The following is a 14,800-nucleotide window of genomic DNA, read 5'->3' on the forward strand; positions in this document are numbered from 1 at the left end:
ACACTGCCTGCAACTCTTTCCAAGGCTGGAAGTCATGGTGCCTCTGAAGACCCAGCAGGAGTGATTTATTCACCGACCCAGAACTTTACGTGGAATACCTAACAACTTTTCCAAAGTTGCTTCCACAACTGCACAAACAATCAGCTCACAAGACTGCTGAAAGCAGCAGTTCTGCCATCTGTCTGCTTATTCCCACCTCACACTTGTGCAGGCACAAGTGTTTGTGAAGCCATGCAACCATCTAGAGGGAACCAAGATCTGTGAAAAGTAACCAGGGGAAAAAAATAAAATGACTATTCGATCATGGCTCAATCTGTAGAGCCATGCGCTCCGGCACAAGCATGGGAACCAGCAGAAAAGATAGCACCGGTTTTCATGGCAGCACCATTTTCAGAAGTCCATCGACACAACTTTTCACCAACTACATCTTAACACACATCTAAATTTCAGAAAAATACAAATCATTTTGCTTAATCTGCTATTGTGTTCTTGTTAAAGTAAGAAGAAGGAGAAGAAAGGTGAAGCGACCTACTGGCTACTAGAAAACACTCCAGTGGCGAGACCTTCACCCCTGCCTCAGTTTCCTCCACTAATAAAACAGAGACATTAGCACTTATCTGCTCAACAAAACATGCTGCAATACAATCAGAAAACATAACAACACAGTACTATTGTCAGGAAGACCCAGACAGAATTCATCTCTCTTACAGTGTGAAAGAGTTAAACAGCACAAAGCTGATGCTGTAACCTGTAGTGGTCTGGGATGGAGAACAGACACAGGACAATGAAAGGCAAAATGGCTACTCAGAGCAGCAGTTCCTAAACAGTTGGTATCTACAAAAGGACAGACATGGATTTACAAAAGACCTAGGTAAAGAAACTCACAGTGGAGTCTCCCTGCCCTCCTTTCATTATTGGTACTCTGATGTAATCACATAGGAGTTATGAAGAGCATATAGGGAAGACTTGCTGGGGTGGCAGGTTAAGTAGGAATCCACAGAGCTGGGTTGTCATGACAGCAGCTGAAAGTATGCAAGAGATGTATAGATCCTGGGTGTTAGAACAGCAAGGACTCCAAATAAGATCATTAATATATTACAGTATTTTCAGCACTGCAAAGCATACACTACACCCCATTAAGAAACATGGACTGCATGATAACCATTTGCGTTGGTGAGGGTGCTCAAGGGTCTAGGACACACAAAGACCTGTATTCACTAAATACTGATAAAGTATGGGGTCACACAGAGCCGACATGCCATACTTAGGACCGAACAAGCAACATGCACTCTGGTGGACCAATGCCCTTAAGTCTCAGCTGAAGCTTTGAAACTCACCACATGAGCTCCATCCCATTTAAAAAGAAAGTGAAACAGTGGAAACTTAATTCCAACAGCCCCTTATGTTCGCTTTGCATTCAAACACAATAGGAGCATGCAGCAATGTAGTAACTCATCCAGCTGAAAGGAAGCAACTTCCTGTAAGACCGAAGTTACTCCCTGAAGTGTCTGAACTCCTTCTCCAACAGAACACCCAGTTCCCCAGCACAGGCAGGCTGCAGGTGCTGACATGCTGGGCAATGCTATCCTGGCAGGTCACGTCCAAAGGTGGGAGGGCAGAGTTCAAGACAAACACTAAACAAGAGTGGCCAGGGATGGGAATGAAGCAGGCCCTTGGTGGACACTCTTGCAAGGAGAGCGATGGGAGTAACAGGTGTTTATGTGATCTGTTCAAAACTCTGGGAGTCTGATGTGGTGGAGTACTCAGGGACTCAGGACGTCTAACACTGGGTGATCTTCAGGGGTTGTTGCAAAGCAAGGACGCTGCGCAGTTTGAGACCAAAGTAGTGTTACGAGTGCCTGGCACAGGGAACATACTGGTACACCGGTGCTCACAAATAGCACAACAGGTCTCTTGCACTGGGTACTCACCATCCAACATTGGTGAAGCAGAGGCCCGACCTCATGCAGAGCTGGTGGACAGAAACTGCCTAATAAAGGGGTTCCAGTAAGAGCTACTGGTGGAATGAGCATGGAGCGGTCTACTCAGGCACCTCTGTACACAGGCAAGGAGCGGGGAAAGGGCACTGACACGGGGTGTGGTGTGAGACACCCGCAGCCAGACGAAACCAGGGCACCGTCGAGCCCGGCAAAACGTGCTCGCACAAAAGCGAGAGAGCTCAGGGCAGGTACCAAATGGCCCGGCCAGAGGTGTCAGGGAACCGGGATAAGATGCCACTCGGGAATTCCGGACACACCGGGCCAGACGGCAGGGACTAACAGTGCTACAGGGCACCGGGGTGCTTCCCAAGGCGAACCGGGCGAGGGAGGGCAACGCGGCCCCCAGGGCACACACCGGGGAGCCCAGCTGGTTCCCGCACAGCGGCGGGGCGGGGGCGCCCGCGGGCCAGGCCCCGGGACAGGCGAGCGGCGCGGGGCCAAGCGAGGACAGGGGCCGGGCGGCGGCGCGGTAGGTGCCGCGCGAGGAGGCGGGTGCCGGCAGAGTGCCCAGCCGGAGGGGAACCGGTTGGGACAAGCGCACACGAGGCGCCCACGAGGGCGGTCCGGGGCACGGCGGCGGCGATACTCACTAGGGGTCGTTGGTGAAGCGGGGGCTCCGCGGGGGCTGGTAGCCGTACAGGTGACAGTAGAGCACATCGAAGCAGAAGCAGCACATCTCGGCCGACACCACCATCTTCCTGCAGCCGGGCCCGCCAGAGCCGGCGCCGGGGGAGGAGAGCAGCGAGGCGGCGGCCGGTGGGGAGAGGCCGGCGGAGCCCCCGCCGCAGCTGGGCGGCAGCGGCGAGGAGAGAGCGCAGCCGGCGGCGCCCCCCGCCAGCGCCCCAAGGCCGTTGAGGCGCGGGCCCCCTGACGGGGGCAACGTCCCCGGCTCGCCCCCCGCCGCCGCCGCCCCGCCGCAGTGGGAGCCGTTGCCGCCGCCTCCCGCGCCGGCCGAGCCCGAGGGAGGGGAACTGGAGAGTTTCTGCTTCTTCACCCCGCAGCAACCCGCCGCCATCTTGGAGCCGTCTCCCCCCACGCAGCGCTTCCGACCCATGGCGGGGGGGCCGGCCGACCGGCCGGGGGACGTGCGGCGGTCCGCTCCGCCTCCTGCCGGGCCCGCTCCGCCTGCAACGGGGAGGGGGCGGGAGAAAGGCGGCGGGAAAGGGGGAAGGATGAATGGGGAGCGGGAGAGAGGAAGATGAAGAAGGGGAGAGACAGAGAGAGCTGTGTTAGAGCGACCGGGTGAGTGGCCCCGGCTGGTAGGGCCGGGTTGAAGGGGCAGTGCGGCCCGCAGGTGTGGCGGCTGCGGCGGGGCCTGGCGGCCTTGCCTTTCCCCTCCCCTCTACACGCCGAGCCACCTCTCTCGCCTTCCCCCCGCGCTGTTTCTCCTCCCTTCTGCCAGGGAAGTGGAGCAACTCCACCCCGCGTGCTGAAAAAAATGTAGAATAAAATAAAACCCACAAACCCTAGCTTCACAGGAGCCGCATGGCAGAAGTAAAGCCCTTGAGATGGTTAAAAACACCCCGCTAAATAATTCAAGTGACCTGAGATGCCTTTCTCTTGGGAAGAGAAGGGAGGGGGGAAAGTGCTGGAGTCGGCAGGCTGGCAGCCTGGTGAGAGTGCTTGGATACACCTATTAAACATTCAGTCGTGATGGCTAAAAGCCATGGTCTTTCTGTATAAATATATTTCTTTTTTAATTACAGCTTTGGTAATTACTTCACGTCAAATAAGTAGCAGCGCAGAGCATAGGCCCTCAGCTACAGGGCAAGCAGCTGTGACCTGGTGAGACCATGGCCCCTGGTGCCTGCAACACACACAGGCTTCCTCACGTCGAGACCTCTAGGGAGTCCAGAGGGAAAAAGACGGGAGTCACTGCACTGCTTCAGTCATCTGAAATTAGGAGTGCCAAACTATCCTGGTAGGAAAGGACATGTGCTTTATGTTAGTCTCTCATATAGATAATGTGTATGTATGAAGATCCTTGCAGAGGGCCATAGAGTACTTCAAAAGCTGTGTGTATGTATATTTAGAAAATAACACCTCACTCGTCAGGGTTGTGCAGCTATCTCTGGCATGGGATGTAACAGCTGTTTAACGCAGAATAGCAGCAATACAATATCAAGGAAGACAAGGGAGTGAGGATGGCCAAAAAAGAATTAAAGTAATATCACAAGTTTAGAGAGAATTGTCATTATCCAAGCTAAAATGCAGTCTCAGAAAGTTTTCACAATTCAAAGCTACTTAAGAGAGTGGAATGGTTTGGGAATGGTTTCTCCAGCATTCTCATGGTCCAAATTCTGGATCTTGAATTATGGATTTGAAGAGAAAATACCACATTATTAGAGTTCTAATAGTAATGGATTAAAAAGATTATTTGAAGGTTTCTGTCCAAATACAGGCCTAAACTTCTCTTGCCTTGACCGTGACTCATCCCCTTAAGTGAAACAGCTGCAGAGAATAATAGCAAATAAAAAGGAGAAGAATTAAATGGTGTAAAGGAATCTCTTCCATTTTTACTGTTTCTATTTGGAGCTGGAGAATGCTTGTGAAGGGAACCCAGTTTCTCTCTCTCAAACAACTTTCAAGTTTCTCTCGAAACAAAGGCAGTGTTTTCCACTTAGGAGATGCATTTGTTTAAAACCAGTTAGCAGTGACACCTTCTGTTGCTTTTGGGAAAATAGTTTCTCCAGGTATTGAATTCTGGCGTTTTCTATGTTTTTAACCATCCCACATTATTTAACACCAACATTTACAAAAAGCATCGAGTAACTGCAAAAGCTTACAGTATAGACACAAATACAAACCCTTCATTCCACTGTGACAGATTATTTGTAAGGTTTGGATTAAGTTTCAGAGCTAGGGCAGATATCCTTATGCAGTATCAAGACTGCTGCTAGTGCACAGCAATCATTTCAGAGTTTGTATTGCATTTCAGCGATGGCTGAATAAAAAGGTGAATTAAACACATTACTTACTCTTTAAAAACATCCTACTTTATTCACCTCTGCAGATGTTCTTTTCTATATTTGCCTAGAGTTGCGGTCCTATCTTACCTGAGTGCAATGTAATGTAAACCATATCTCTCTGTTGTAGAGACAATAGCAAATACATAAGCCCAACTGTGGAAATTATTTTTAGTGGAGTCAGGAAGACACAATTGTATTATCAAATATTCTTCTCAGTATCTCAAAGTAGAGAGAAGTACAGGCTCACAGAACACTTTTGTATAGCTCAGTGAAAAATTCCCATCTATATTTCAAAAAGAGTTTATTCTTTGGCTAAGATGGCTTAAGTTAACTGCAGCAGCTCTTTCATTGGCCCTTTGCTCAGTCTCAAAGACCTTTAAATTTCTTATTACAAGGAGCCCTGAATATGTTAAGTTCCTTCATGTATATAGTACTTCCATATTTTGCTAACTGTGGCAGATTTTCTCCTGTTGGCTGGTGACTGTGCTGTGCCTCACAGGCAGTCAAATGTACTGAGTGAGCTCAGTATAAAACCCACACTTTGAGCAGTACAAGCAGTCAGTGCAGTTGTGCAATTAGATCAGTTTATTTTAGGTGTGATGTAGCTCTCCTCTATGACTCCAGCTGTTTAGAACTATTGCTGACCTCAAGTCCTAAAGCCCTAGTGATTTAAGAATTGTTAACTTGTCACAAGCAAGAGACCACAATTAATTTTTTAATTAAAAATCACTCCTGGTGATTCTTGAGAAAAGCTGTTGGAGAATTGATGGTATGAAAACCAGAATTATTTGCAGAAAAATATTTCTCTCTGATCCAAAGATGCTCTTCAATTACCCTTCTTAAACAAAAAAATCAGAATGGCTAGTATCTGGGGGAAATGATGTCTTAACAGACATTGTTCAGTTCCTTTTGAATCTGAGGTTGAATTTGCATTGACTGTAGGAGAAGTCAGATTGTTTTCAGTGTAGGCCAAAAGATTTATGTTCTTAGTATCTTATAATCTAATTACGAGACAAGAACAACCAGATCAAGGAAACAATGAGCCAAAATTGGGCTGCATCAGTAAGCAGGAGTGATATAATCCTAGCCTTTTTAGTATCAATTCTTTTAATAGGCACTGTGACAGGTGAGGGATTTAAAAGAGTACTTAAAATAGCACGTTTAGGCTGTGGCTCCATGTGCATTTTTGCAGTAGTAATGTTGGCTTAAGCAGCTCTACCTCAGCTAATTGTTCTCCTTCCTGTCCCACCCATTCTGTTGTGTTCATGCAGCTGTTTGTGCAGATGTGAGGCAGAAGATCAAATTGAAAATAAGTTATTCTTTTCCTTTGATTATTTTTCAGCCAAAACAGTTCTCCCATCTGATCTATCAGAGGGCTGCACAAAAATCAGTATTGGCCTATTGGAGTGGTCATACAAAATTGAGAATTAATAGTTTGGTCAGCTTAAACAGTATTGGTGAAAAATAAGATGAAGCAAGTGGCATTGCACATATTTATGGGAAAACTGTCAGAAATCACAGAAGTGCCTGAATTTTAAATAATAGGTGAAGAAAGCCAGTTGAGGAAGGATAGGAAAGATACAGGGTGGACAAAAGGCCTTGAAAGTGAAGTAGTTTATACATGAAACTGTAGAAAAATCAGTGCTAAAGAATGGGAACCAGAAAGGCTCTCTTTGCAAACTATGTCACTTTTCACTTTCTCAGAACTGAAGGAAACAAAGTCCAAAAACTAAGCACTGTGAATAGCCAGCACCTCTGTGAAGTTGTCAGCTATTTTTGTAGTTATTATTCTAGAAAAGAATCTGTACTTCTCCCCAAATTCAAAGGTTAAATTCTATCTTCCCTTCATAGTGAACTTTTCTGGATGGGCCTGCCATAAACTGGAAGGTTTGCATGCTGAGAATTCCTTCAGTCTGAGGAGTTTCCACACTTGGTGGAGACAGTCTAGACAGCTCTTCCTTTGCCCTGCAGCACACAAGGCATTATGGGTGTAGCTTGGGAGAAAGTGAGTTTGCTTGTGTTGCCTTTTCACATTATTGCCAAACTGGTCTATCACACTCTTGAGGCTCATTTGAGTGTTGATGAGTATATTCTGCTTAGGCAGAAGAGTTTTTGTTTCTCATTCAGTGTGCTCCCTGTCTCAGCTGTCCCCAGGAGAAATTAGACGTAGCTTGGAATCTAGGCCAGAAAGTGTGCACAAAATCCAATAAAGTTAATGCAAGTTAACTTGCACATGTCTGAGAGCAGTAATTGTTCCTACCCGTTAGAGGCCATATCCTGCCATTGTTCCATATATCAAGCCTCTATTGAAGTCTCTTCTAAAAAATCTTGTACAAAAAGTCATCTCAGGATGTGCTACCAGGCTGAAGACAAAAGGTCCTCACATGTTGTGTTACTGGAATCCTGGCCCTGTTTCATATTCTGAGCTATGTTATAATTTCGCCATACTGTAATACAATCTGTGTTATTTTAAAATTAACATTGTTTTACAGACATTTTTCCCTCTGAAGCAAATTTAGGGTTTGATTCTGTTAAGCCATCTGTGCACGGAGCTTGCACCGCAAAAGTGGGCATTGCTTTGGTAAAAAAACAACCAACAAACACAATAAGCCACCCCAAACAAACAAACAAACAAGGAGCCCCCACCAAAAGAACCCCCCAAAATAAATAAACAAAAAGCACCTCCAAACTCTCACATATTCTAAAATGTTATTTTTCAAACTTGGATGGGAGAGTTTGCTACCTAGAAGTAAAAATGTTTTATGTGTCAATGGAGTCAGAGAACATAGTTAATTAAAAACTTAAGGATCAAAGAACTTGCAATAAATGAAAGGTGAGGATACTAGGAGCTTTTCAATGGAATTCTTTTCACTTAATTCTGTGAGCTGGAATTTCCTCAAATACTATGTTAATGCAGTATCCTGTCCTTTTTGAATGTATTTTTCCATTGCACAGTGATGAAAGAAGATGAAGCTTACGCAGCCATATTCTCAGTATAAGTTCACCGTGGTTTCATTGAGGTCAGCGGAGCTACAGTGATTTATGCTAGCTGATACATTAATAATAAGCCTTAGGACATAATTTTTGACATGGCTGTTTTTAGATGGTCTCCTACACAAAATGTTTTCCACTACTGTACAGCAACCGTGTGTGTTAACAGCATTCCTCCTTTTTGACCAGTCTGAGGTGCTAGTTTCGTGAGTTTTAAGTTAATACATTTAAAACAATACATGGGTGTCTGTTTATCCAGTGCAGTCATACAGCCATCCCTAATGAAACCCAGGAACAATCTAATAGGACACAACAATTGAGGTGTATTAGGAAAACAATGTAATCATGAATTTCCAAAGGTATACGTAAGCTAGGTGGGTGGAATGCAGCTGCTGAGAATTAAAATCTGGTCAGGACACCACAGTTACATGCCTGTTTATTTCTAAGAATTGTAATAGGTCTTTAGCCATCCCAAGTGGTCAGCATATGATTTAGTATTTCATCTAAAAATACCAAAATGAACCTTTCATGTATATTTATTTAATGCAAGGAGCAGAAATTTCTGCAAAGAGGGGAATGTTAGCAATGTTAATTGATTGCTAGCAGTGTTAATTGATTAGGATGACAGAACACTCCCGTGTAAGGAAGCTAACAGGCATAAATTTTCATCTCCCTTTTGATGTATGACTGTGTTGGGCATCTTTTTTCTAGGTATCATTTAATTTTCTTTTGAAATTATTTAATGTCTTCTATTTCCCACTTTTGCTATCATTCTGCACATGTTACCTAGCTTTTGGTGCAAAGAAATGCCACCTCTGTGTCTCTAATGGTCCATTCTGAACTCCAGTTCATGCACCCTAGCTCTGGTGTCTTTCTTCCTTTCAGAGAAGTGAGATACCCTTTTCTTTTCTCCAAAGACTGAATAACTTTTTTCTTTAATCTTTGTGAGCAGCAAAACTCAGTGAATTCTTCTGCTTGCCCTTTACCATTCTCACTTCTATTAAAGAACCTGTTAAGACAGCCAAAAATTACTTCCACCATTCCAGGTGGGACCATCTAATCACTTTATGGTTTTAGTCATACCTCATGAAATATTCTGGCTATTGTTTTGAAAGAAAATTCATTAGCTGCAGTAGACTATTGGAACTTACAAAAATATGCATGTCAGTCATAAGTAGTTCTCCTTCAGTATGTAATATATTATTATCAAATGTAGTTTTTCCCCTAGAATTATTAGTATTCTTTATACTTGGTGCCTAAATTACTTAACCTTAGCTCTTACAGTGCTTCTGATCTGTAGATGTCATCCTGAATGTCCTTTCTGTGGCTAGCTTTATAAAATCACCCTTTATGCCACCTTCTTGCACTTATATGTCTCTTTTCTTGCACAAAGGAAAAACTGACATATGCTAGTGTATTTCTGTAAAGGTGGTGCTGCTTCAGTGATATCAGCCTCTAACTGCTAAAAGCACTACATTCATTGTCTTAAAAGAGCCTAGAGATATAAATAGAATGTTAATTAACAGCAGATGTTGCCCTTTGTGGTGAAAAGCTAGCAGGGTTCCAGCAAAACCCTTCTCATTGCAGTTGTTAGTTTCATCGTTGGCAATTTGTGAGTGCAGCTTCAGTAAGACTGAGCCTCACAGCACTTCAGAGTCACATCTCACCCTCACCCTTCTCTGCTTTCACCTGTTCAGTCCACCAGATACTTCTGGATCTTTTGTCTTTTGAATGTGGCAGCAAAAGCCAAACAGCTCATGTGCACTGCATCCATAACTTTCATATGTCTTCAAGGCTTTAGAGGAGACTAATAAGCCTGAACCCCAAGTTCTGCAAGTTTCTGAATCAAATGGAAACTGTGGGAATTGGTAACATTCAGTACCTCACTTACTCATAGTTACTTATTCATTAGTATTACTGTTTCTTTTCTGTAGAATTAATGTTCTCCAGCATGATGCTAATGTACTTTCTATTGCAGAAGTCAGTTCTCCTTTCAGACATGTATGCATCACATTACTCCAATGAAGTCAATAGAATTTCACCATTACAGAATGATGACTTCCAAATCAGGCCTTTTAAACCTGTGGGTTCCCTTGTAAATGGGTGAATGATTTGTTTGTTCCTAGGCCTCCTGAGCTATCCTCTGCTTTCAAAGAAATTGATATAGATACATGTCCACACAGACATGAATTTCAGTAAACAAAACTGTGTGTCTTCCATTCATATCTCCTAGACTTGTATGCTCATTCTAGGGAAGGGCCTTTAGACTGCCTGACAGAAGTGATCATTTTGGTAGCTGTTATTTAATGTGCCAAATAAATACATTATATTCATTTCAATAATAAGCAACTGATAATTGTGCAAGCTTCAACAAAGTTTCACCCAGTTCTTGGCACAGTAGCATCAGCCTTTTTGTTCACCCTTCCTTTAATTCACTATTTCTGGCATTCCTATTTTTGCAGAATCTGTATAACTTAGTCCCTCCTATCTGAGATTGCAGCAGCTAAAGGCAGACCTTTTGTTTTTTAATGTGATAGTTATTTTAATGAAGTAAAAATTTGGAAGAGTAAAGTAAATAGTATTTCTTCAACTATGAAAGAAGTCATAGCATTCAGCTATTCAGCTTTTAATGTGTTTCTGTTAACTGTTACAAAACATGAAGCTACTATCTCTGACGGGTAGAAGTATCTGGGACCATCAGAACTTGAGTCTGAGCTTTGGTTTACATACTTCTTTTTTCTCAGTGCTTTCTTCCTGGTTAATATTTTAATAACCTTCTGACTGCCATAGATTGCACAGGGGTAATGTATCTTGATTTGAGGAAATGACCATTTCCATGCTGAAAAAAAGTAACTGAGATAAAACCATATCCTTCTGTTACTTCAGCTGATAAAAAAAGTGCTTTCGTTGTGTATTTTAAAGCAAGGCTATCATTACATTAATCTAGCAGTTCCAGTTGCAAATAGGATTCTGGATTTGTTACCATCTCCCTTGAAAATGCATCTTTATAATAATTCATTAATTTTGGTTAGCATTTCTAAAGAGCATGTCAGGATTGGAAAAGTCACTCTGACATACTTGAGGAAAAACCTGGCACGGCATGGCAGTTCTATGGAACTGGTGCTGAAGTATTTCAGGGCTGTCATTGCCATTGCAAAGGTAAGTCCTTACAGTTTAGATTAGGGAGTTAGAAGAATTTTGAAAATAACTTCATAATATCCCCACACACAAAACAAAACACACAGAAAAAAAAATCAAAGTCTGAATTCTCGGTTTTTCTATTGCTTAGTTTGTGTTTATTTTCACAGGTCAAAGTCCCACTCTCCAATGTTATCATACTCAAATCCTGTGGTGACCTGTGTCACACCTCTGTATTTTCTCTTGCAACAGAACAGTTGCATGAAAACTTGTGTCTTTCATTGAACCGTCTTTGGGCATTATATATTGGGGTATAGTTTGTGTTGTTAGATGCATGTGGCTCAAGCACGTGTGCTTACAGTGTATTACATCTACATTTAAAAATACTACCTCATGATAATCTCATTCACTGCATTTTAAATAGAAGACTTGGAGCTTATCAAATCTACTTCTGTTTCTAAAGCTACCCTTATTTTAAACCTGTTTCTTTACCTGGTTAAATCAGAACTGAAACTTATCAAAGAAAAAAATTACATTTGCCCTTTGATGAACAAATTACCAAGCATTACATGTTCAGAGTGAAAAATGGAGAGCATTTTATTTTATGAGTCCACTAACTAATAGTGAATTAGAATAAAACTCCAGTGGGAACACATTTGACATTCACATGAATAACAGATGAGTTCATTATGATCCCCTGCTTATAAAAAGAATGGCAAATGAATTCATAATTATTGAGCATTTAAAAATAACACATTCCCCCAAAAGATACAATTCTACGCTAAGTACTCTGCTGTAGTTCAGCTGCAGGGCTTTGAAGAACCTGAAAGGAAATGGTAGCACAGCATATAGCTGAAACTGAATGGCAGACTGATGATGTGGTCATTTGCCACATTCTTTAACTGGTTAGTAGCCAAGGTGATGAAGATTCATATTCTATTTAATGCATTTGAATTAATTCTGAATTTTTTAGATTACTCTTGCTTCCAAAGCAGAGAATGAAGATTAGGTATATGGTGCATGAGAGGATTATGCTGGGCATATGTATAAAGACAAGGATTACAGCACATATGGCTGCTGACATGTCCTCATGTTGTAAGTGCCTGTGGGCATCTCATTTGAAATATATATTAGAGCTGGATTGTAGGGCTTTTTTGTTGATGGCTATGTGGTTGTATATATGACATTCAGAACAGTTATTTTTTTAGAAGTGACATTCTCAAATACTTGCCAAGCTGTCACATTAGCATAGTGCTCACAGCCTGACAGGAGACAGCCCTTCCATGCATGGTAACCTCTGTCCTGTGGTGACACTAAGAAAAAAAGGGTATCAAAGGTTGCCTTGTCTGACAGGCGGAGAGGGAAGTAAGAGATGCCGAGAACAAAGTTCAGAGAATAACACAGAGAACTTCAAGAGGAAGGGAAGGGGAAGAAGGAAAATCCTGTTCTTTGAACTACCTGAAACAAGGACAGAAACAGAAAAGGGATCAGAAGGAGATCACATGGAGATTGTTCTAAGTTCTGTCAGCACCTAAATAGGGGTAGAATATTTGTCTCCCCAAATCTTGCATGTGATTTTGATAGCCTTTATGTAGGTGGAATGAAGATCGGGATTTTCTGTGTGAGTTCTGACACCATGGGTAGCCCTTCTTGGTTATCCAAGGAGTAGAGAGTTAATGCCATATGTGATTTGTGTATTCCTCTTCCCAATAGAGAGATGAGGAGTTATGTGCATGTAGAGTTTAAAGTCACATTGCTAACATGTTTTCTTGAGCCCCCTTCTCTTTAGCAGCAGCCTAGGTTCTATGTTGCCATCAGCTATGCTGTCATAAAGGTATCAGAAGAAAAATGTGATCATGCTGTATATCAATCAGAAGTCTGAAGCTGCAGTCCATCATAAGATAGACTTTAAGACCAACTTAGCTGGTGTACTTGAGAAAAAGGACTGTAAAACCAAAAAAAAAAAGCAGGGTAGGAAGTAGAGAAAGAAGTGTCTCAGGATTGCAGAGGGTGAGGGCCATGCTGTGCAGTCATGGTCACAAAGACTAGAAATTCACTGTCACCAGATACAGAATTCAGTAACACAGTATACTTTTCTACTTAAATAGTTGGGAAAAATATATCAAAATATCAAAAACCCCACATTTGTGCTACACAAAGTTTGTGAATTATTTGAGACACTGCTAAACGAATATAAAATTACCTGGTTTGGAACAAGAATTATCAGATGAGCTTTAGGGGTTGCATAGCTGACAGTGGAAGAATTTGATTTATACACTGATGAATTACATTGCTTTTAATGGTCTGTTGGCATTATCTGAGTTAACTTCTGAGTTTGGATGCATGTCCAGACAACTAGGGCTGAGTGGATGCTTCAGAGGGAGGTGAAAAATGCTCAAACCTAAATCTAATAGATAAAACCTAATTGTTTATCAAGGAAACTAATGGAGCATCAGGGAAACTAACTCCTTTCTGAGTCCTGTGGATTGCTGCCTGAAGTATGTGGTTTGATTACACTTAACTGTCTTAATGCAGAGTTTCAGTTCTGATGAGTCCCATGAGGACATTGCAGGAAACCTGATGTGAGTGGTATGAACTGTTATGTTCATCCATTCACAGATTCCAAGAACAAGGACATAGTAATAGCTGTTTGTTGCATATTCCTCTTCCCCACACACACACCTCCCAAAAGATAATGAAAAGATTAAAAGTTTGGAGGTTTGGGGCTTGTTTTGCAAAGCTGATACATTATGAATGCATTTCTTATGAAACCTCTGAAGTTTCTGCTTTAAAACATTTAACATCTGTTGGGAGGATAGTGACTTGTTTATACAGCATTTAGTGTTACAATAAATTAGTGATTGTCAATATTTGAAGTAATTGTTAATGTAAATGAGTGCATGAGGACAGAAATTCTGTGCTAGCCCTCCAGCTGATTACAGTGGCAAATGTCTACTTTTTACTTATCAAAATCTGGTGGCATTATCTTACTTTAACTGCTTAGAAGTTAGGACATCAAAACACAGTCTGCTTTTAAAATACTGAGTAAGACACTAAAGTCAGTGTCACACCATCTCTGGTCATCAATGTCCAACCATATGCTGTTTCAGCAAGGTCACTCTGGTCATCATCCAACATTAGTGTGCAAATCATTATCGTGAGAAACACTCTCAGATAGCTTCCTGTTCATTACCAAAGCATTAGATTCAAAGTTATTTCAGTGATTGATTTTAAACTGCTGGGTGAAGCAGGGTGTCCTGTTGCATCGGCCTTCTGTGAAGAGCTTGTAGAAAGCTGTAAATTGGTGACTTTTGACAAAATCAGACTACTGTAGTCACTAATATTCCCTTTGGAAAATGAGGAAAGGATAAGTGTTAGAAAGGAGTTAAGACTTGGAATAGGTGAGTCCTGACTAAGAGAATCAGTGGATCAGCCATCTCTGAGAAGGAAGGGAAAAATTCATTCAAGATTTACCTTTTTTTAATGTTAACAGGTATAATTGTCAGGAGATGTGGAGATTTTATATTAGGATTAAAGTCTTGGCTTCAGAATGTGCTTAGAGTAAGACAAATCTCACTCTGAATCACTTCAATTTGTGATATGATGTCTTGCAGCAGATAGCAAAACATGTTTGTTCTAAATCTTACGAAACAATAATTACAGTAAGTAAAGGCAATTGGCAGTGATTGAAATACTAATCAT

The 14,800-nt window shown here is 42.2% G+C and overlaps 1 protein-coding gene across 1 annotated transcript in view; it reads right to left on the bottom strand.

Annotated features, from left to right (window-relative positions):
- Positions 1-14,800, bottom strand: part of AMMECR1 (AMMECR nuclear protein 1) — a 100,738-nt gene that overhangs the window by 71,534 nt on the left and 14,404 nt on the right. Inside the window, exon 2 of the mRNA XM_054169702.1 lies at positions 2,591-3,125. Coding sequence (XP_054025677.1) covers positions 2,591-3,125 — 535 coding nt within the window. The remainder of the gene's footprint in view (positions 1-2,590; positions 3,126-14,800) is intronic.

This window comes from Dryobates pubescens, chromosome 18 (genome assembly GCF_014839835.1).
Source record: "Dryobates pubescens isolate bDryPub1 chromosome 18, bDryPub1.pri, whole genome shotgun sequence".
NCBI lineage: Eukaryota > Metazoa > Chordata > Aves > Piciformes > Picidae > Dryobates > Dryobates pubescens.